The 24,256-nt window shown below is 37.9% G+C and overlaps 1 protein-coding gene across 1 annotated transcript; it reads left to right on the forward strand.

Moving 5' to 3' along the window:
• The first annotated feature begins 13,834 nt into the window (after nt 1–13,834).
• Nucleotides 13,835–16,476, forward strand: LOC140877733 (uncharacterized). The gene is made up of 6 exons (XM_073281301.1): nt 13,835–13,880; nt 14,140–14,202; nt 14,477–14,583; nt 14,675–15,195; nt 15,405–15,439; nt 16,118–16,476. The coding sequence occupies exons 1-6, from the start codon at nt 13,835–13,837 to the stop codon at nt 16,474–16,476; spliced, it is 1,131 nt and encodes a 376-aa protein (XP_073137402.1).
• Nucleotides 16,477–24,256: the final 7,780 nt, after the last annotated feature.

Genomic DNA, 24,256 nt, shown 5'->3' on the forward strand with positions numbered 1-24,256 from the left:
GGCAGGATTCTTTGCCTCTTGTCGAGTTTTATTACAACAACAGTTATCAAGCGAGTATCGGTATGACACCTTTCGAGGCTTTGTATGGAAAGAAGTGTCGATCTCCTTTGTTTTGGGACGTTATTTCCGAGTCATCTGATTTGGGACCGGATATGCTTCGAGATATGGCAGAGCAAGTAAATATCATTCAGTCAAGAATGAAGTCAGCTCAGGATAGACAGACGAAGTATGCGAAATTCAGACGTAGACCTCTGAGATTCGATCAGGGAGACTGGGCATTCTTGAAGATTTCTCCTTTCATAGGCACTATTAGATTTGGGAAGAGAGGGAAGTTATCTTCGAGATTCATCGGACCGTATGAGATTCTCGAGAAGTTAGACGATCTTCCTACAGACTTGCACTTCCTCCATTTTTATTTGGTTTTCACGACGTTTTTCACGTCTCTATGTTGCGGAAATATCATCTAGGTCCTTCTCATATTCCTCAGCCTGACGAAGCCGAGCTTGAGGAGACTCTAAGCTACTTTGAGCGACCGATTCAGATTCTTGACCGAAAAAAGAAGCAGCTCAGAACCAAGTCGATTCCTTTGGTGAAAGTTCAGTGGAGTCATCACAGAATCAAAGAGGAGACTTGGGAGACAGTCTGATATGAGACAGTGGTTTCCAGAGTTATTCGGATGACGTGAGTTCTTCTTTCAGTCTTAGGTTCTTTATTCTATCTTATGTGATTGATTCTTATTGATTTCGAGGATGAAATCTCTTCTTGGGGGGGGGGGGGGGGGGGGGGAGAATTGTAACGCCCCAAATTTATCTTAATTGAGTTTATTTGAGATAATCGGAGATTATAGAATTCAAGAGCCGATTGATTTTGATCAAGGTTTATTTTGCAAATTTTGGAATTTTCAGGGACTAAAATACAAATATCGACTTTATTAGATATTTATAAGCTTTTGACTTTACTTCATCTCCTCCAACACGTCTTCTCCTCCATTGTTGTTGAAACGACCCTAACCTCTACTAATTAATAATAAAATAAAATACGGGTTTTCATAAATTTTCGACATGACCTAACTATTTAAATAACAACCCACCTGTCACAGACAACAATTTAAAAGAAAATAAAACAACCGAAAATACTAATAAACTAGACCGAGAAAAAAAAACGAGAACCCAAGAAAGATTTTCGTTAATCAAATATCCCAAAGGTTAAATAGTTTGATATTACAAGCCCATAAACCATAAATAAGTCCTTTCGTTTACACCTGTCCAATCAATAAATAATAAACTTTAAAGTAATAAAGGTTGAACAACTAATGCGGAAGACTGGCATATGTCGGAGGGAAGTGTTGCCCGCATTGCAGTGTGCTCGATAGTCATGCCCCTCGATTTCATAAAAATAATCTAACCTGCACCAAGTAAATATAGTGAGCCTAGGGGCCCAACAAGAATATGGGGGAAATAACGAGTACTACATAAATACAAGCACATGCAGATTATAAATAGCTTGTAATAAAATATATTTTTGTGCCCTTAACTTAAATAAATGTTTTCTGAATAAATGACGTAAACATGAATGAAATATATGCATGGCTAAGTCGAACATAAATAACTGAATAAACTGATCTGAACATAGTCATAAATATTGAACTTAGATCCTTGGATTGTGACTCTGTGATTTCGATCATTATCATGGCTGCAGTGCACTATGCCGCAAGGAAGTCAGGATAACACCCAACTCGTCTTGCCCATACTTCGTAAGGAAGCCAGGATTTCTCTCAACTCGTCCAAACTCATACTTTGTAAGGGAAGCCAGGATTTCTCCCAACTCGTCCAAACCCATAAATTTGGTAAAGTTTCTATAGTCACGATCATCTCACTTCATTCCTAAAAATATTTTCTTTCATACTTGAATATGGACTTAGCATGCATATGTAAATATGACGTACATATAAATATTTGATCGATAATCATGCAAATGACTCACACATAGACGACCGGGATGGTGATTTAGGGAGAAAACCAAGGATGGAAGTCTAAACCATAACTTTGCGCTTAAGACAAATCGAGCGGTTGCCGTAAAATTTGCAACTTACTCGATTCTTATTCAAAAAGGATTCCGCTTGAAACCACGACTCCATGACACTTAGAACTAAGTAGGAAAATTGATCGGTTATTTCGATATGAATAAATTCTACTGGCAAGTGAACCAGGTAAAATTATAATAAAGTGGACAAAAGTCCAGATGTCGAACCCACAGGGACTGTAAAAATATGATTACCAAAATCTATTTATTTCTACATAATCTAGACTAATGAAAAAGGATGATTTTAGATTTTAAACTAATGAAAAAAATTGCAAATAAAATTAAATTAAATAAAAACGCAGCAGAAAACTTTGGATTACTTAAAATTTGGGAAAAGTTTGATCAGGGACACACGTAGGTACCAGACATTCATGCAACAAGCAATCGATCTAAGATATCAGACTTAATCTTAATTTACGAGAATTTTCCTAATTTATTCGAAGGTCTATTTCTAGAAAAATCAAACCTATTCAAATATTGATGAACTAATCTTTTGTAATTCTAATCAAATTTAAATGAATAAATCACCGTGAAAATTCAGTAAACACCTAAACCGCATAATGAAACCGAATTCTATTTCTAGTCAGCTTTACACTATGTTGAAAATCAAAGTGATCGAATTCGAGACCTCCTCTATCGACTTAGACTCGATTAACAACCAAACAAATAACTGGCCAAGAAATTTGTAAGACGAAGATAAATTCGATAATCAATAAAATCAATTAAGTCTGAAAATCTCAAATAAACAAATCAAGTTTTTACATAAATTGTCTGTCCCAATCACGTGGCCTTGATCGAAGAAAAGAAACTACTCACTAACAAACATGATTCAATAAATCAAGTTTAAAAACATAAAATAAAAATACTAAAATAGAAGAAATTCTCTCCACAGCCGCCGTAAGCTTTGCCCGTACTCAAAAAGATCAAAAAGTCCTTGAAAATAGCATAAAAATTCTATTTATACGGCTGCACCAATTGGAGTCCTTTTCAAACTGAAAAAAACTCGAAATTAGGTTATGCGGACACGCGCGCGCGTGCCTAGGTATTCTCGCGCACATGCAACGTAAACAAACAGTGCATCCTCTATTGTCTCGCGAGAGTGCGCGAGAGAGCTCGCGCGCGCGCGGCTTCTCTGTAACTCTCTGGACATCTATTCGGTGCGCGCGGGGCATGAGCTCGCCCGCGCGTGCCTCTTCTATTCATGCTCTGGATTTCTCTTCTGCGCACGCGCGAGCAAAGGGGCTCGTGCGCGCGCGCCTTGGACAAACATAATTCCTAATTTTTGCTTAATTCCCTACAAAATTCAACCAGGTGAGTCTAATGCAAACACATAACAAAAGACACTAATAAAACTTACGAAATTAACCTAAATGCATGCAAACTAAACAAAAAATGCTATAAAATAATGCATACTAAACACACTTATCAACACCCCCAAACTTAAACCTTGCTTGCCCTCGAGCAAGATTAAACAACACACACACAAGAATCAAGAACTACTATGGAGCAATGGCCTCAGAAAAAAAAATTTTAAACAAAAATTCACATCCAATCCCATCAAACCTACTAACACGTAAATTTTATAAATAAACTAGTTCACCGCATAAACTTATAATCTCTTCAACTCATGTTCCAAAGTACCTTCATCCAAATTCAATCCATAAATTTCTAAATCATGAGGACTTCTTAAAGGTAAACAGGGGATCAAACAGATGAAATAAACACACTCATAAGCAATTTAATACCAAGAAAAATAGTGCGTGCGTGTTTTGATCACAAATTCATATTTATCAACAGTGTCTGTCAACGGTCCATATGCTAAATTCTCACAACTCTTCTCCACTAGTATATTGGGCAACTGTGACTCGGTCAAGAGGACTTAATAAGCTTGTAACGTTAGGCCTGGCTTAGGCTACAAATGAAGGACAACAGTTCAAAGCAAGGAGTAAATTATGACTACACCATTTTTATTCACCTCCTTTTTCTTGTTTCATTTTAAATCACCTCATTAAACCATTGATTCACATATTTTCCGATTTCTCTTTTCCACCCATTCTATCAATTCTCTTCTTTTTTCTCTTTTTCACAACTACACATTTTTTTTTCACACTACTCCACTCTTCAAATTCAAACACAGGAGGACATATCATTTACACATAAAATTTACTCCTTTTAAGGTGGGAATTAGTGTTTAAGCTAGTAGTTGGTAGTGAATGTAGGTCCATGAAAAGATGACGAATGGGGTCTACCACACGTGTTCACGCATGCCATTCGATTTCATTAAAGCTCAAATAAGGTACTAGGGATAGAATGTATCAATGGGTAGCTTGAAAGGCTCAATCGATTCACAGAAAAATTGTCTAAATCATCCATAATCACAGTTTTTGCCCGTATTGCGCCTCGAAGAGTGTTCGAACTAGTTCTAGACACGTTTCAATTCACCATCAACTCATACAAATTCAATCAGTGCAGAAACAACCAATCATCAACAGTGAACGATGATTATTGACAAATTCAAAAAATATACCTCACGTACTCATATAAGTGTAGTCTCAAAGGGGCAACTAGAGATAATGAATTCAAAGAAAATTAGGTCCAAGATTCACAACGATGCCTCAATCATCCCTATGTTTGCATTTTTCAAACTCAGATTCTAGCACAAGTCACCGAGTATATTAGAGATCATTCATCTAATTGGTTTCACCAGTTCAAATTGGTCAGACAGGCAGACGGTCATGGATTAAAGTTTTCAAAATAGATCAAACAGTGTCATCATTGGCCATGCTATCCAATTCTTTCTTGACTCAACACACTAGCAACAAAATGATATGCTATGTACGAACTAGATGCAACTAACGAAACAAAATGAATGCAAACAGAATGAACACAACTTACGACAAAAAAAAAATAATTAGACACCCCCCAAACTTATCCAAAGCATTGCCCTCAATGCTTCAGAAATACAAAAACACAAAAACAACAAAGAAAATACGAACAACGGTAATGCAAAACAGAACACAAAAAGCAAAAACGTAAAAAGAGACTCCCCTGGTGACTAGTCGTCGTCTTCCTCGTCGGGAATGGATGGATCCTGTGGGGCGACCGGAGCATACGGAGGTAGTACGGTGGACTGGAATGGGAATGGAGGTGGGTAATGCGGAGCCGCTCGAAAGCCCGAAGTATCAAGTCCCAATTGCGTCGCCATGCTGCGCATAATGTCTTTCACATTATGTAGATGAGTGGAAGTAGCCTGAAAATAACTCATGGCATAGTGATCAAAAGCCGAGCTCTCGATGGACATGTTATGCGCGGTGCGGCGAGGAGGAGAGGCCTGAGGCGGTGGTCGACTGCTAGAAGAGCTCCCCACTTGAGGCTGACCGCTACAAAATTCCAAATTGCGCTTCGCTTGCTTAGATGTAGCAAGATTCTCCTCGACGGTCTTGAAAGGTGGGAGCCACTCCTCATCGGAACTAATTGGTACACCTTCTTGGAGACATAGGGCTGTGATGGTGTGGGGAAAATAGAGACCCACCGTCGGATTCATCATCGAATACTGAATGGAATCGTGGACAAGGGTGCCCACATCAACCGGCCACCTCTTCGTGATAGCATAAACCAGTATAGCCCTATCGGCTTGCACTTCAACAGTATGGAGCACGGGTAGAAGTCGTCGGGCAATGAAAGCATACCACAACGTCGGCTCAAGTTTCAAAAATCTCTCCGGAAAATGAGTGACCCGGAGAGGATCGTGCCAATGAACTCCCGTGTAACACAACTCTCTCAACATCAAAGAATAATCCGGATTAGCCTTAAAACTCCTAAATTTACTGTCATCCACAGCAGGAGTATCATAGAATCTATTCAATGTATCTGCATCATATGATACCAGTTTGCCTCTGACAAAAGCTTTCGAATCCTCTCGGGAAGGTGCATTAGCATAAAATTCCCGAACCACCGGAATAATGGCGGGTTCGGGCACTCGACAAAACACAGACCATTTCCTCTTAATAATCCCCAAGGAAACAAATTCATTACAATCCATAGTAATCCCACGCTCAGCAATAGGATTTCGATTTAGTCGAGCATGTTCGTACCTTTCTTGGGCTTCCCGAGAGACGAACTTGTTGGAGAATTCAGCGGAGGACGAGGAGCTAGCGACGATAGGACCGGAAGAACGGAATCTCTTGGCTGGCATATTGGTGGTCGATCGGAACAGCGGCGGCAAGCGGTGGTGAACGGCGGCGATGCAAGGAGGAGTGCACAAATGGAGGATTCCGACAGCAATTGACAGACCCAAATGAAAGTGCAATGATGTACTCCACAAATCTGCAATTTAAGAGCAAGAATATCAAGAATCAATGGAGAAATTGGAGGAGAAAGATTTGGGAATTTAGGGTTTAGAGGGGAGAAGGAGAAAAGAAGGAGAAGAAAGTAAGAAAAAAGAAGGAGAAAGGCCCTTTTTTTTTATTCCATCTGCGCCTCTCGCGCGCGCACGAGAAGGAAGCTCGCGCGCGCGACTTTAATGCGGGCTCTGGATGCTTGAATTGCGCACGTGCGAGCTAGGGGCTCGCGTGCGCGCACGTTTTCCTTTTTCCTCACTGGAGAGTAAGCCTGCGCGCGCGCGAGGAGGGACCCTCGCGTGAGCGCAGTGCATTCGAATAGACTAATTATCTGCAAAACAAAACCAAAAACCAAACAAAAAAAAAAAAACAAAGCCAAACTAAAAAAAAAAAAAAACAAAACATAAAAATAAATGCTGGGTTGCCTCCCAGCCAGCGCTAAATTTAAAGTCCATAGCCCGACTGTACCTCCCTTTTTAATTTAATGGGTCTGGCAATTCGACAGTGGTATGTGTGTTATCCACGATACCACCACGATAGACTTTTATTCTTTGCCCATTAACTTTGAATGCTCCTATGGCCGGACTAAAAATTTCTACCGTACCATACGGCATCACTTGCTTGATAGTATACGGTCCTGACCATCTCGAACGAAGCTTTCTTGGCATGAGCTTCAAGCGTGAGTTATATAATAAAACAACCTGGCCTACCTCGAACTCACGTGAGACAATGCGCTGATCCTGCCACTTCTTGGTCTTTTCTTTGTAGATTCTGACATTTTCATAGGCCTCCAACCTAAGCTCTTCAAGTTCATTCAATTGTAGCAACCATTCTTCACCTGTAGCGTGCACATCAAAATTCAGAAATTTAGTAGCCCATAGTGCTTTATGCTCAAGTTCAATAGGAAGATGACATGCTTTACCATATAACAACCTAAAGGGAGAAGTTTCTATAGGTGTTTTAAAAGCATTTCGATAGGCCCATAACGCATCATCTAATTTATTCGACCACTCTTTCCTGTTTGCATTCACAGTTTTCTCCATAATTCTTTTCAACTCCCTATTAGAAATCACGAGTCTGGGGATGATAAGGTGTTGCCACCTTGTGAGTGACCCCATACTTTGTCAAAAGCTTCTCAAATTGCTGGTTACAAAAGTGGGTTCCTCCGTCACTGATTATGGCTCTAGGGGTTCCATATCTAGAAAATATGAATTTTTTTAAAAATTTTATAACTACCCTAGAGTCATTCGTCCTACAAGCCAGTGCTTCAACCCATTTAGACACATAATCGACCGCAACCAAAATATACTTGTTCCCTTCAGACACAGGAAACGGTCCCATGAAATCTATACCCCATACATCAAAAACTTCACAAACAAGAATATTATTAAGGGGCATCTCGTGTCTCCTAGAAATATTACCCACTTTCTGACAAGCATCATATGCAAGTACATAGGTATACGCATCCTTAAACAATGAAGGCCAATAAAATCCCGACTGAAGTACTTTAGCGGCGGTACGACCCGCGCCGAAGTGACCTCCAGTCGGACCTGTGTGACAGTGTGAGAGTATAGGGCTTACCTCCTCCGCTGGAATACACCTACGAATTATGCCATCTGCACATATCTTAAACAGAAAAGGGTCTTCCCACAAAAAATATTTCAACTCAGTGAAAAATTTCTTTTTCTGTTGATAAGTTAAGTGTGAGGGAAGAAACTTACTTGAGAGGTAATTTACTATGTCAGCATACCATGGTAGTTTCGTTACCTCAAACAACTGCTCATCTGGAAAATCAACATGAATTATTTGCGTTTCAGCTCCTTGATTTTCCAAGCGTGCTCCGCGCCTTTCCTGTCAACAATTTTTAAATCAAATTCTTGCAACAGTAAAACCCAACGAATTAACCTGGGTTTAGCATCCTTTTTGGTCATCAAATATTTCAATGCCGAGTGATCTGTGTGAACTATGACTTTGCTTCCCACTAAATAAGATCTGAACTTGTCCAAGGCAAACACGACTGCGAGAAGCTCTTTTTCAATTGTTGCGTAATTCAGTTGAGCAGCTGACAGGGTGATACTAGCGTAGTAAATCACATGAAGTACTTTGTCCCTCTTTTGTCCAAGCACGGCTCCCAATGCAGTATCACTGGCGTCACACATCAATTCAAACGGCAGATTTCAATCAGGCGCTACTATCACTGGTGCAGTTGTTAATTTCTGCTTCAAAATCTGAAAGGCCTGCAAGCACTCAGCAGAAAAATTAAAAGGCACCTCTTTGATTAACAAATTAGTAAGGGGTTTAGCAATAGAAGAAAAATTCTTAATAAATCTCCGATAGAAACCCGCATGCCCAAGAAAACTTCGAATTCCTTTCAAATTCGTGGGAGGTGGAAGTTTTTCAATTACTTCAAGTTTTTCTCTGTCCACCTCCACACCTACCTCAGATACCTTATGTCCTAAAACAATGCCCTCTTTCACCATGAAATGACAATTTTCCCAATTCAGCCCAAGATTGCTCTCCTAACATCTCTGCAAAACTTTTTTCAGATTTAATAAACATGCATCAAATGACGATCCAATCACAGAGAAATCATCCATAAACACTTCTATAAACTTTTCAACCATATCATGAAAAATAGCCATCATACAACGCTGAAAAGTAGCAGGTGCATTACACAAACCAAACGGCATCCGTTTATATGCAAAATTACCATAAGGACAAGTAAAAGTGGTTTTGTGTTGGTCCTCAGGTGTTATAGGAATTTGCATATATCCTGAATAACCGTCCAAAAAACAATAAAACGCATGCCCTTCAAGTCGCTCAACCATCTGATCAATAAAGGGAAGGGGAAAGTGATCCTTACGGGTAGCATCATTCAATTTCCTATAATCAATGCAAACCCGCCACCCCGTAACAGTTCTCATAGGAATTAATTCATCATTGGAATTTTTAATAACAGTTATCCCTCCTTTTTTAGGCACTACTTGAATTGGACTAACCCATTCACTATCAGATATAGGGTAGATAATACCTGCATCAAGGAGATTGATTACCTCCTTTTTTACTACCTCTTGCATTGCTGGGTTGAGTCGCCTCTGTGGTTGAGTCGATGTCTTGTGTTCTGCCTCCATCAAGATTTTGTGCATGCACATGGTTGGACTAATCCCCTTGATATCGGCCAAGCTCCATCCTATGGCTCTTATGTGTTCTCGAATCACTCGCAACAGCTTTTCCTCCTCGCAACCTGTCAAAGAAGATGAACAAATTACTGGCAGTTTATCGTTCTTTAATAAAAACAAATATTTTAAGTGAGAAGGAAGTGGTTTAAGTTCAAGAGTAGGGGGCTCTTCGGTGGATGGCTTCAGCGGTTTTGGAGTATGGTTGAGCTCCCCCATCTTGGTATTGATGAGTCTGTCAAAGGGTAGACTCCAGTCCAAATACCGTGCTACTTCAAGAACTTCCTCACTAACAAGCTCTTCATCAGTTGTACCTGTCAAGCATATTTCTAATGGATCCACCGACAACTGTTCCTGCAGAGAACACTCAACCAAATCATCAGTAACATCAATTCTGAAACAATCAGAATTGTCTGCAGGATATCGAATGCCATGAAAAACATTAAAAAATACTTTCTCATCATTCATACGCAATATCAACTCTCCCTTATGCACATCAATCAATGCCTTTCCAGTGGCTAAAAACGGTATACCCAAAATAAGAGGTATCTCACGATCCTCTTCCATATCAAGCACAACAAAATCCACTGGAAATATAAACTTATCAACTTTTACCAACACATCCTCTACAATCCCCCTTGGATATTTTATAAATCTATCAGCTAATTGTAAGGAGATAGTAGTTGGCTTAACTTCACCAATTCCTAGCTTTTTAAAACATGAATAAGGCATAATATTAATACTTGCACCTAGATCACATAAAGCATTATTAAAAAATGATTTTCCAATAGTGCATGGAATTGAAAAGCTACCGGGATCCTTAAGTTTCGGAGGGAGTTTATTTTGTAAAATGGCAGAACACTCCTCCGACAACTTCACAGTTTCAAAATCCACCAGTTTTCTTTTGTTAGACAAAATCTCTTTTAAAAATTTTGCATAACTAGGCATTTGAGCTAAAGCGTCTGCAAAGGGAATATTAATATGAATATTTTTGAAAATCTTTAGGAATTTTGCAAATTGATTGCCCAATTGCAGTTGCTTCGCTCTCTGGGGGAAGGGAAGTTTACTCAAGTCAATATTTTCAGTAATAATAGGGTGAGATGATTTACCTTTCTTGCCCGTAGGCATCGAGTCTGACGGCTTTGATGCTTCCTCCAGCTCTTTTTCCTTGACTAGCTCACTTGCTTCTTCATCCTTAGTATTGTTTGCTTCAGTATCTGCTTGCGATCTAGTTACCGCCAGAATAGCATTGACATCCTTTGGATTCCTCTCAGTATTGCTAGGCAACGATCCTGCTGGCCTAGTTGATAGCTGTGTTGCTATCTGGCTCATCTGTGTCTCTAACTTCTGCAACATTGCCTCCTGATTCTGTAGACGGGTATCAGTACCAGCTACATATTTCATCATAATTTCTTCAAAGGAGGGCTTCTTCTCTACTGGCTTCGATGTATTAGCTGCAGGATCTGCAGCTTTCCAAGAGAAGTTTGGATGGTTCTTCCAGCCAGGATTGTAAGTGTTACTGTAGGGATTGTACTGCTATCTCCCTTGATTTCCCATAAAGTTCGCAGCATCAACTTCAAATACTTGCTGTTCGTGAGGCTGTTGGACTTGCACTTGATTGGCTGAAGATGTCTGCATAACCGCCATCTGATGAGTAAGTGCATCGATCTTGGCATTAAGTGATGTTAGTGCATCGACTTCTAGAACTCCAGCTTTTCTTTCTTTTTTAGCATCTGGCCATCCAATGTTGCTTTCAGCCATATTTCCAATGATTTCCCATGCATCTGCTGGTGTCTTCCTGAATAGACTTCCGTTAGCAGCGGCATCCAACATGGATCAGACAGATTGATCAGCCCCATTGTAGAAAGTCTGAGTCTGCTGGCTCTGAGTGAGATTATGTTGAGGACACATCCTCAACATCTTTTTGAATCGAGTCCAAGCAGCATTTAAAGATTCAGCTTCCTTCTGCCTGAATGAGATGATATATGAGAACATTTTCGCCATCTTTGTGGGAGGAAAATATTTATTCAGAAAGGTCTGAACCAGTTGATCCCATGTAGTAATAGACCCAGCAGGCAGATCATCTAGCCATTCAGCAGCTTCTCCTTGTAGAGAGAATGGGAATAACCGCAGTCGTACTGCATCAGATGTTACCCCATTCACTTTGAATGTGTCGCAGATCGATAGAAAACGCTCCAGATAAGCGTAGGGGTCTTCTAAAGATGAGCCCCCGAATCTAGCTTGCAATTGAATCAGCAGAATAGTAGAGGGCTTCAGCTCGAAATTGTTCGCCTCAACAGCGGGGCAAACTATGCTAGATCCATAACCTTCAGTTGGCGGACGGATGATATCCCATACAGTACGGTTGTCTGCCATCTCTACTTCAGATTCAGATTCTGACTCTAGTTCAAGATTGAAAGATTTCTTGGCTTTTCGGAACCTGCTAAGTGTGCGCTCGATCTCCAAATCAAGTGGTAGTAGTTTCCTTGATCGAGTTCTATGCATGCACAACAGAAAGTACATGAAAATCACCAAGAAATTATAGTCAAAAATTTAGAAGATAAGTAATGTCTAATCTCAAGCGAAATAAAAATTTTGATATCAACACAGTCCCTGGCAACGGCGCCAAAAACTTGGCCGGTTATTTCGGTATGAATAAATTCTACTGGCAAGCGAACCAGGTCAAATTATAATAAAGTGGACAAAAGTCCAGATGTCGAACCCACAGGGACTGTAAAAATATTATTACCAAAATTTATTTATTTCTACTTAATCTAGACTAATGAAAAAGGTTGATTTTAGATTTTAAACTAATGAAGAAAATTGCAAATAAAACTAAATTAAATAAAAACGCAGTAGAAAACTTTGGATTACTTAAAATTTGGGAAGAGTTCAATCAAGGACACACGTAGGTACCAGACAATTCATGCAACAAGCAATCGATCTAAGATATCAGACTTAATCTTAATTTACGAGAATTTTCCTAATTTATTTGAAGGTCTATTTCTAAAACAATCAAACCTATTCAAATATTGATGAACTAATCTTTTGTAATTCTAATCAAATTTGAATGCATAAATCACCGTGAAAATTCAGTAAACACCTAAACCGCATAATGAAACCGAATTCTATTTCTAGTCAGCTTTACACTATGTTGAAAATCAAAGTGATCGAATTCGAGACCTCCTCTATCGACTTAGAATCGATTAACAAGCAAACAAATAACTGGCCAAGAAATTTGTAAGACGAAGATAAATTCGATAATCAATAAAATCAATTAAGTCTGAAAATCTCAAATAAACAAATCATGTTTTTACATAAACTGTCTGGCCCAATCACGTGGCCTTGATCGAAGAAAAGAAACTACTCACTAACAAACATGATTGAATAAATCAAGTTTAAAAACATAAAATAAAAATACTAGAATAGAAGAAATTCTGAAGAAATTCGCTCCACAGCCGCCGTAAGCTTTGCTCGTACTCAAAAAGATCAAAAAGTCCTTGAAAATAGCATAAAAATTCTATTTATACGGCCTCACCAATTGGAGTCCTTTTCAAACTAAAAAAAACTCGAAATTAGGTTATGCGGACACGCGCGCGTGCGCCTAGATAGTCTTGCACGCGTGCAACGTAAACAAACAGTGCATCCTCGATTGTCTCGCGCGCGTGCGCGAGAGAGCTCGCGCGCACGCGGCTTCTCTGTAACTCTCTGGACATCTCTTCGGCGTGCGCGCGGGGCATGAGCTCGCCCGCACGCGCCTCTTCTATTCATGCTCTGGACTTCTCTTCTGCGCACGCGCGAGCAAAGGGGCTCGCGCGCGCATGCCTTGGACGAACATAATTCCCAATTTTTGCTTAATTCCCTACAAAATTCAACCAGGTGAGTCTAATGCAAACACATAACAAAAGACACTAATAAAACTTACAAAATTAACCTAAATGCATGAAAACTTAACAAAAAATGCTATAAAATAATGCATACTAAACACACTTATCACCTGTCCATCTCAAATACATGTTTTTAGGTGAGAATGATAAGTTACCTGTTATAATATCTTCCTTTTTGACAGGTGAGATGGAGGCCAGACTAATGGAGGTGCTCAAGAAACACAAGAGTGTGTTTGCCTAGAAAGTGGCGGATATCAAAGGAATCAATCCATCCTTATGCATGCACAAGATTTTAATGGAAGAGAACATCAACCCATTGGTCCAACCACAAAGGAGATTGAATCCAAAAATGCAGGAAGTTGTAAAAGCTGAAACGATCAATCTTCTGGATGCAGGTATCATTTATCCTATATCTGATAGTCCATGGGTGAGTCCGGTGCAGTGTGTACCAAATAAGGGGGGGAATTACTGTCATACAGAATGAGAAAAATGAACTGATACCCACTAGGACAGTTACAGGTTGGCGTGTGTGCATAGATTATAGAAAACTAAATGACGCAACCCGTAAGGATCATTTTCCCCTCCCCTTCATTGATCAAATGCTAGAGAGACTGGTTGGGTATGAGTTTTACTGTTTTTTAGATGGGTATTCAGGATACAATCAAATAGCGATTGCACCTGAAGACCAGGATAAAACGACTTTCACTTGCCCATATGGTATGTTTTCCTATAGACGTATGCCTTTCGGGTTATGTAACGCTCCTGCTACTTTTCAGAGGTGCATGACTGCCATTTTTAATGATATGGTCGAAAATTTTTTAGAAATTTTCATGGATGATTTCCCTATTTTCGGTAAATCTTTTGATGCATGTCTGCATACTTGAATTCTGTTTTAATGAGATGCGAGGAGACAAATTTGGTACTGAACTGGGAGAAGTACCATTTCATGGTGACAGAAGGTATAGTATTGGGTCACTGAATTTCTGAGCAGGGAATCGAGGTGGGCAAAGCCAAGGTGCACGTTATTCAAAATTTGCCTCCAACTACGACAGTCAAGGGAGTCAGAAGTTTCCTGGGCCATGCCGGCTTCTATCGGCGGTTTATTAAGGATTTTTCAAAAATTTCCAAACCTCTTTCTTCTTTGCTAATGAAAGATGCCCCTTTTGACTTTGATTCAAATTGTTTGCAGGCCTTTGAAGTGTTGAGAGAAAGACTGGTGACTGCACCAATACTTACATCACCAAACTGGGATCTTCCATTTGAAGTCATGTGCGATGCAAGTGACTCTGCTGTTGGCGCAGTGCTTGGCCAACGAATAGACAAGGTATTCAAAACTATTTACTACGCTAGCAAAACTCTTAATGAAGCTCAACTAAATTATGCCACCACTGAAAAAGAGTTGTTAGCTGTAGTATTTGCACTGGATAAATTTCATTCATACCTTGTACTCTCAAAAATCACAGTATACATAGATCACTCTGCTATTAAGCACTTGTTGGCAAAGAAAGATGCGAAACCTAGACTGATTAGGTGGATCTTACTTTTGCAAGAATTTGATTTAGAGATCAGGGATAAGAAAGGTGTTGAAAATGTAGTAGCTGATCATCTATCTAGATTAGAATGCATTGTTGATGGTGCAACAAATGAGATAGATGACATAGATGATTGGTTCCCTGATGAAAAACTTTTTTCCATAGAAAGTTCACCATGGTATGCTAATTTTGCGAATTATCTAGTCACAAGCACACTCCCACATAATCTGTCTTTCCATCAGAAGAAAAAAAATTTATGAGATGTCAAGCATTATTTTTGGGAGGAACCGTTTTTGTTTAAAATATGTGCTGACTCAATGATCCGGAGATGTGTAGCGAAAGGAGAAATTCAAAGCATCCTCAGTCATTGTCATGATCGTGAGGTAGGTGGTCATGCTGGGCCAGTCAAGACAGCAGCAAAGGTACTTGAATGTGGGTTCTATTGGCCCAATCTCTTTAAGGATGCGCTCTTGTTTGTATTATCTTGTGATAGATGTCAACGGACGGGTAATATCTCAAACCGAAATGAAATGCCTTTAAATAATATCATTGAGTGTGAGATATTTGATGTATGGGGAATCGACTTCATGGGACCATTTCCAATTTCTATGACAAAAAAATACATTTTGGTCGCAGTCGATTATGTTTCAAAATGGGTAGAGGCTGAAGCTTATGCGACAAATGATGCACAGGTTGTACTGAAATTTTTGAAGAAAAATATTTTTAATCGGTTTGGTACACCTCGTGCAATCATTAGTGATGGTGGCACCCACTTTTGCAATAAACTTTTTGACAAACTCTTAAAAAAATATGGTGTCAAGCATAAAGTCTCTACCCCATATCACCCCCAGACCAGTGGCCAAGTGGAAGTGTCCAATCGAGAAATCAAACAGATTTTGGAGAAAAGTGTGAGTACTAATCGAAAATATTGGGCACTTCGACTTGATGATGCCTTATGGGCCTATAGGACCGCGTTTAAAACACCTATAGGCACTTCCCCTTATAGACTGTTATTTGAAAAGGCATGTTATTTACCTGTTGAGTTAGAACATAGAGCATATTGGGCTACTAAGACCCTAACTTTGAATTTTCTGCTGCAGGTGAAAAGAGATTGTTGGAGCTTAATCAACTGGAGGAATTTCACGACAGTGCATATGATATGGCGGTTTCGTACAAGGAACTAACCAAGAGAATACATGACAGGCGCATTCGTCAGCAGGAATTCAAGGAAGGAGATGATGTGTTGCTATTCAACTCCCAGTTGAGGCTGTTTCCCGGGAAACTGAAGTCTAGGTGGTCAGGCCCCTATAAAATCACCAGAGTGTATCCATCGGGGGCCATTGCGATCAAAGATGCCAGAAACGAGTCTTTTACGGTCAATGCTCAAAGGCTTAAGCACTACGTGGGGGGTGACATTGATTACATGCCGGTCATCACCACATTGACTGACCAAGACTAGTTTGGGGAGGAAGAAAAGTCAAGCTCTCGACTTTAAATTGAGAACTACATTCTACTTTCTCTTTTATTTAATTTTGTTTTTGTTCGTTTTAGTTTTAGTTTTAAAAAAAAAAAAAATTGGATGCTCTAGGACGGTTGTTTTTTGCCGCCCGGGCGCATCCCTTCTGTTTTCATGTTTTTTTCAAAAAAATGGGGTGCACCCGAGCGGCTATTTTCTGTCGCCCAGGCGCATCCCTTCTGTCCAGTGTTTTTAAAAAAAAAAAAAAAAAAGGGTGCGCCCGAGCGGCTGTTTTCTACCGCTCGGGCGCATCGCGCAGACTCAAAAAAAATAAAACCCGATCCCCCTTTCATTCTTTTACAATTCCCTTTCTAATTCCTCTTCCTAACCCTAATCTCTCTCGTCTTCTCTCTCTCTCACTCCATACTTCTCTTTGTTCTCTCCAATTCACATGTCCATCAATTGATTATTCAAGTTTCGTACACCATGGCGCCAAAGAAACAAAATATTGCCACTTCTAGGGCTACCCCATCCAACATCATAGATGGGAAATTCATCTCGGAAGAAGCTAAGGCGAGGTATGAGGCGGCCAAATCTAATAGGAATCCAATTGCAGAGAGAAGATTCAATCTCTCTGAAGAACGCACCACCTCCCTTGGCATCGTGGCTCGAGGATGGACCAAATTTTGCCGACAACCTCTAGTGGAGATTGTCCCCTTGGTACAAGAGTTCTATGCCAATGTCGTCGAGCATACAGATAGCATGGTTTTTGTGCGGGGTAAGATGGTTTCTTTCACTCCTGCCGCTATTAATGATTTTTTGGAAATTCCGGATGTGGATGATAGCCAATTTCAAGCATTTAAGGCTAACCCGGATTATAATGAAATTACTAATGTTCTGTGCTATGATGGAAACATTTGGAAAGACTCAGTGAATTTGTGTCTTTTAAAGAAAAATATTTGCGGTTGGAACCGGCCTTGTGGTATGCTTTTCTGACTCACAGATTAATGCCGGTATCCCACACCAATGAGGTGGTGATGAGCAGGGCGGTGCTGCTGTATGCCCTGCACAAGCAATGGCCGCTCAATGTCGGACGGATTATCAACCGAGAGTTGTACACGTCCATTCGCACTTCCAACATTGCGATATTCTTTCCGACCATTGTTTCTGCACTTTGTGTGCGAGCTGGTGTCCCAACCAGGGACGACGAAGAATGGTTGCACCCAACGCAGGAGGTGGATGACACTATTTTGAGGGCGAAAAAGTCGTTCCGACTCAGGGAGTTTACATCTGATGGCCGGGCACATTCTGGACCCGGTCAATCATCGAGGAATGTGCTTAAGCCACCCCCTACTCGACGCACCATGAATGAGACACTGAGAGAAATTTCTGCCTGGGTGCAACACATGGATAAATGCCTGGAGGTGAATGCAGCCCACAACGAATCTACCAATGCCATGATGCGAGGGCTGCTCGCAAATGCTGGGATGGACCTTGCAGCTTATCCAGTTCCACCGCCGTATCCTCCACCCTTCCCATTCCAATATGCTCCGCCGCTTCGGGATCTGCCCGAAGACCTCGATGAGGAGGATTTTGATTCAGACCAGGGGAGTGATTAGTGTTTTTTGTTTTTATGTTTCTTTTTGTGTTTTTAGATTTGGTGGTGTCAAATAGCATTGGGGACAATGCTCGTCTTTAGTTTGGGGAGGTTGTGTCTTTTGTGTTTTCATTCTGTTTTCATGCTTTTTGTTCGTTCGAGTCATTTGTACTGTTGTTGCAAGTGTTGTGAATGAAACCAAAAAGCCAATGATAAAAATAATAATAATAATTTTTTTTCCATGATCATCTTCTTTGCTTGACAAATAGTTTTGAACTAGTACAACCAAGTCGATGAATAGATCTCTAAACACTCTGTGAGGTATACTTGAATCTGAAGGTGAAACATACAAACTTGGATTTGATTGAGGTAATTTTTTTTTATCTTTGGGTTTAAAATTTTTCGTGAATTATCCTTAGATGCCCAGTTGAGCCTTCACGTTTATATGAGCACGAGAGGTGCATAATCTGAAGCTTGTTTTGGTGTAATCATTGCTTACTACTGATGATTCTCTGTTTTGCACTGATTGAGATCTGTATGAGTTAACTGTGAATTTAAATTTTTCTAGAACAAGTTCAAACATCCCTTGAGGCGCAATATGGGTATACTGTGATTTAGGAGTGATATAGGCAATTCTTTCTGAATTATGTTTGTGCCTTTCAAACCACCCTTGACTTAATGTGTCCCTAGTGCCTAATTTGAGCTTAATAGAAAAAATGAATGGCATGCGTGAAAACGTGTGGTAAACCCCCATTCGACTTTGTTCAATATCCTATAACTTCTACCCATAGCTTAAACACTCATTCCTACCTTGTGGGGAGTAAATTGAATGTAGTTTATTTTTGTTTATGCTCCGAATGAAAAATTGAGATTGGAATGGTGTGTTGGTTGTGTTCAGTACAAAAGAAAGAAAAAAAAGTGGTGGAAAATAAAGAAAGAAAAGAATGTTGGAAGAAGGCAAGTGAAAAAAAAAATTTGGAAATCAATGAATGAGAAGAGGTGCGAATTTGTGAGTCAAAAGGAGTAGACTGTAGAGAATGATCATCATTTACTCCCTCTTTGAATTTTTGTCCTTCATTTGGAGCCATTAACCTAGCCTGGCATTATAAGCCGAATAAGACCTATTGACCGAGTTACAGTTGCCCAATATACTAGTGGAGAGGGGTTGTAGGAATTTTGCTGATGGACTGTTGATAGACACGGTTAATGAATGTGGATTCTTGACCAAAATATGCACACACTATTTTTCGTTGAGTTATACCAGTCGTGAGTGTGTGTATCATTGAATGTTTCTAAATCTTGATCCCAGTATAACTGAAAAAGTCCTTATGATTTTAGAATGTGTGAATTGAATTCGGAGTAGAGTATTCCAAAAACAGAGTTGTGAGATTCTTAAGTTTGCAAGGTTTGCTAGTTATTGTTAATTTTTTTTGTTTTAAAAGGTCAGCATGTTGATATGATTGAATTAGTTTCTGTTGGAAAAAGTTTTGAGGCTTGAGAAGGTTGATTTTACCTACTTGTGTCGTCTTTTTGTTGTTTCTACATGTTAGAATTGTCACCTATTTTGCTCGAGGGCGAGCAAAAGGTTAGTTTGGGGAGGTTGACAGGAGTCGTTTTTGTGCGTTATTTTGCATGTTTTGTGTTTGTTTTGCATTCGTTTCGGTTACGTTGTGTATGTTCCTTACCATTCTTGTTCTGTTTTTTTTGTTTTATTGTGTTTGTAGTCACTCCTCTGGTTTATTTATTTGTACTGCAGAAAATCACTAAGAAATGCTGATTTATAGTGAGAAGGCGTTGCACGCATGCGGCTGTGAGGAAAGCAAGAGAAGGACTTTGTATTTCTAGAAAAAGACAAGGCGCTCGGGCGTCACTTTTCTACCACCCGCGCGCACTCTCGTTTGAAGAAAAACCCTCGAGGCAGAGCTCAGGCGCTCGGGCGGCACTTTTCTACCGCCCGCGCGCACTCTCGTTTGAAGAAAAACCCTTGAGGCAGAGCTCAGGCGCCCGGGCGGTTCTTTTCTACCGCTCGGGCGCCTGCACGTAATTTTGGGAAATATTTTATTTCGGGTAATTGGTTTGACGAGGACTCTTGGGCCATATAAATAGGATGTTATTAAACAGTTTTGAGGGTTGGACACACGCAAAGACACAGGAGGAGGCGGCTCTGAATATTGAAGATTTCTCATCTCCGTTGGGAGTTTTTCTCTTCATCTTTTCTAAATTTTTATGTTAAGCATTGTTTTTAGATTGAATTTTGTAATGACGTTCAGTAGCTAAACTTATATTTTGTTGGAATCAAGGGGATCCGAACCCCAAAACACTGTAGTGTGATTGAATCACCGGACGTATTGAGATTTGATTTATGTTTATAATTGATTTTATCATGTGTTTTTCTCTATGTTGATGATTAGCTACCCTTAACATAGATTCGTAAATTGTGAATTGCTGTCGAGAATAGGTTCATAATTAGGACGAATGATAGAATCCATGGACTTAAAATATGCATAGAAATATGGTATTTAGTACATGTTGATAGTCATAGACCACCAGGTTGAAAGCTGTAGAATTCATAGAACACAAAGCAATCGGTCGTGATAAAAAATTAGAGAGATTTAATTATTTCACTGATTTGATTAGTTTGGCATAACCTCGAGAGAGAGTGTCAATGTTACAGGGATTTTTGTCAAACTTATGTGCATTAATTAAGTTCCAATCGTCCAGTTCAATTAGGGGGTAGGTGAACCGAAATTCCAACAAAATATTTTTAAATTGTTATTTCTTTTAGTGGTGCAAATTGGTTTCGTGGTTGTGAAATTTAGAATTATTTACATTGAGTTCTTAGTGTTAAATGTTAGATAGAATCCAAAATCAAATTTTCGATACTTTGTGTAGTTAAAAATCAAAGAAACAAATTATTATTTTTTGGTCCCTGAGGACGATACTCGTACTCAGTACATCTTATTATAACTTGAATCATGCACTTGCGATTATTTCGACTGGAATTGAGAGATTTTTAGAGCAAATTTAAGTGTTAGTATTCCGTCGATCAATATATATATTCAAATTTGCAAACTTTGAAATTTTAAAACATACTTGTAAGAAGATCATATATTTATTTATAAATCTTGTTATCAACTAATATATTAATATATAATTGGATGGTTTATACATATATATTTCACAAAATACCAAAATATTAAATATATATATATAATTTTTTATATAAATATTTTCTTAAAACTTTGATAATAATATAATTAAAATGATAATAGAAATCATTTTCATAACATGTATATCATCAGGAATATTAATGTAAAAGTCTCAACTCCATATTCTCTCGGGTTATAATATTTCATATATGGCTGTTTTTTCCTTCATGGAGTTGGAAGAAAATTATACACTCTTTGAAAATGGCTAGTAAAGTAGACAATCAAATAACCTAATATTAAAAATAAGATAGGATAATTTACAAAGAATAAACCCATTTTATTTTTTTTTATTTTTTTTTTTTTTTGTTGCCTTCAAAATTTTTTTTACATAACCAAATACCTCCAATAAACTTTAAAAATTTAACATTTCTTTTTATTCAAAGTTTATTTATTTGTTTATTTTTTATGAGGTAAATCTATTACATTGATAATTATAGTAGAGATATTAATACTCTACATTTTTACAATTAAAATTCAAACAACTTTGCAGCCAATTTTTATTTGCACAAATTTTTTTTTTAAAATGAGTTTAATCTAGTAATCAACCATTTCTTAATAATCAATAAAATCTTATAATTTGTTTTCTCAATTCTTACCTCTCACTCACAAAATTTATGTGAGTATATATTGCACTTTTAAAAATTAATTCCTTCAATTATACATGTTATTATTCATTCAATCAATATCACTTTAACTATATACTCATAAAAGTTTTAGAAAATATGTTATTTTAAAACACAAAATTATATATATATTATTTATAACATATATCCCATCAATTATATATTTTATATTAAATTGATAGAAAGAAGTATAAATAAACATATATACAAAAAGACTTCATTTTCTTAGTAGTTTGCAATTTAAATATATACAAAATATTAAAATCTAATCTATTGTGATAATATGATAAATAAAAACTAATGCGTGTCAGAAATTTTTGACTCTTTACTATGCCATTGAAAAAGGAAAAATAAATATTATTATAGAAATATTTTTTATATATTTTTAAAATTTTAATTTTTTTTTAAATAAACCCTCCCCTAAACCCGAATATGACATTTTTTAAATTTTTTAAGAAAAATAAAGAGTACATGATGAAAGAGATATCATCTGAAATTTATTGAAGATGAGGAACAAACACAAACCATTTCGTGACATGTTAAATCAATGATCCAGTTTCCTTTTCTTGCTGGTTGGTTGAGACCAATTGATCTTTGTTATAGCCGAATCAGGTTGATGAACAAAAGCTTGGAGATCATCAATTAATTGGTCTTCATTCGAAGCAGAGATGAGCATTCTTCGTGAATTTTTTGAAATGAAATTTTGTTCCACAGCTACATCAAGAAAAGTAAACAAACCATCATAATAGTTATTGATATTCAACAAGCCAACAAGTTTATTATGGATATTAAGTTGTGCCCAAGAAACAACATGAAAAATTTCTTCTAAAGTACCAAACCACCAGGTAAGGCAATAAAAGCATCAGAATTTTCTATCATTTTAGTTATTCTCTCGTACATTGATGAAACTTTCAACTCTTCCTCAATCGTAACATCTGTAATATTTCCTTCACGTAAAGTTGTAGGAATAATACCCAAAACCTGACTACCTCCAAGATGAGCTGCTGCATCAACAAATATTTCATTCTTTCTAGTATTAGAACCACAAAAGACAAAAATATTTTTCAATTTTTGTGAAGAAGATCCTGCCATTTTGTTTTCTTTTCTGCAAAAATATAGAGATAGTTGAGTGATTTTGTAAGGGAAACAAGAAATACGACAGAAATAGGAATACTGGTGTGAACATAATAACGAAAATAGTAAAAATAATAATATATAATAATAACTTGCATGCATATAAACAGTGATGTGATTGTGGCTCACAGTGTTCCTCTAGTTTACGTCCAGAAACGAATTCAATATTTATGAGTCGAGGGTTGGCTTACCATCCAATTTTCTTATAAATTGGCAAATAGGGTCTTTTTTAGTCAGATTCCCAAGACCATTACCATGACGCTGTGCTTGGAATAGTTTCCATAAACAAAGAAGTTGACCTTGCACATCGCCACTAGAATGCGTCTCAAGAGTCAAAGAGATATCATCTAATGACTCTTTACTCAGCCCATTCTTAATGAAATCAATTTTATCTTCTCTATTTGTGGAAACATATACCAAAGATCTGCATCGTCTATCACAAGCCCATCTGGCACATTTATGAAAAACATCTAACCTCTTGGCCCTCCTTTTCTTCGCATATGTGATTTTTCCTAGTCCAGACATATTTTGAACAAGTAAGAATTTTGGAACTTCACCACCTAATCGAACCTTGGCTTCAATTATAAGACGAATATCCTTTGAAATTCCTTTTGGCATAAGCATTCTCAATCTTTCACATCTGTCTTCATAAATCATTCTCAGAACTTTTTTAGAAACAGAAGGAAAATATTTAACATGTTCTTTGATAGCTTCATCCATTATATATATATATATATATATATATATATATATATATTCAATTATTTTGGGAAACTGAAATAAAACCGACTGAAAGTATTCACGGAGTACCGTTATCCGCCACTTAACCGGGAAGTGAACTCAATTCTGCAAAAATAAAAGGAAAATATAAGTAACAATTAATTTGGATCATATAAAGGCATAAACTCATTATTAAGAATTTTATTTTCTATAAACGGTTTAAGTCTTTGCCCATTAAATTTAAATACATTATTATTTTAAGAATTTTCAACATCAAGAGCACCATGAGGATAGAAAAATTTAACAATAAATGGTCCAGACCATAGTGATCTAAGTTTTCATGGAAACAAATGCAAGCGAGAATTATAAATTAAAATTTTTTGTTCGATTTCAAAAGATTTCCTCATAATATTTTTATCATGAAAGGCTTTTGTTTTATCTTTATAAATCTTTGCATTTTCATATGCATCATTTTTTAATTTTTCTAGTTCATTAATTGT

The sequence above is a fragment of the Henckelia pumila genome, chromosome 2 (genome assembly GCF_033568475.1).
Source record: "Henckelia pumila isolate YLH828 chromosome 2, ASM3356847v2, whole genome shotgun sequence".
Taxonomy (NCBI): domain Eukaryota; kingdom Viridiplantae; phylum Streptophyta; class Magnoliopsida; order Lamiales; family Gesneriaceae; genus Henckelia; species Henckelia pumila.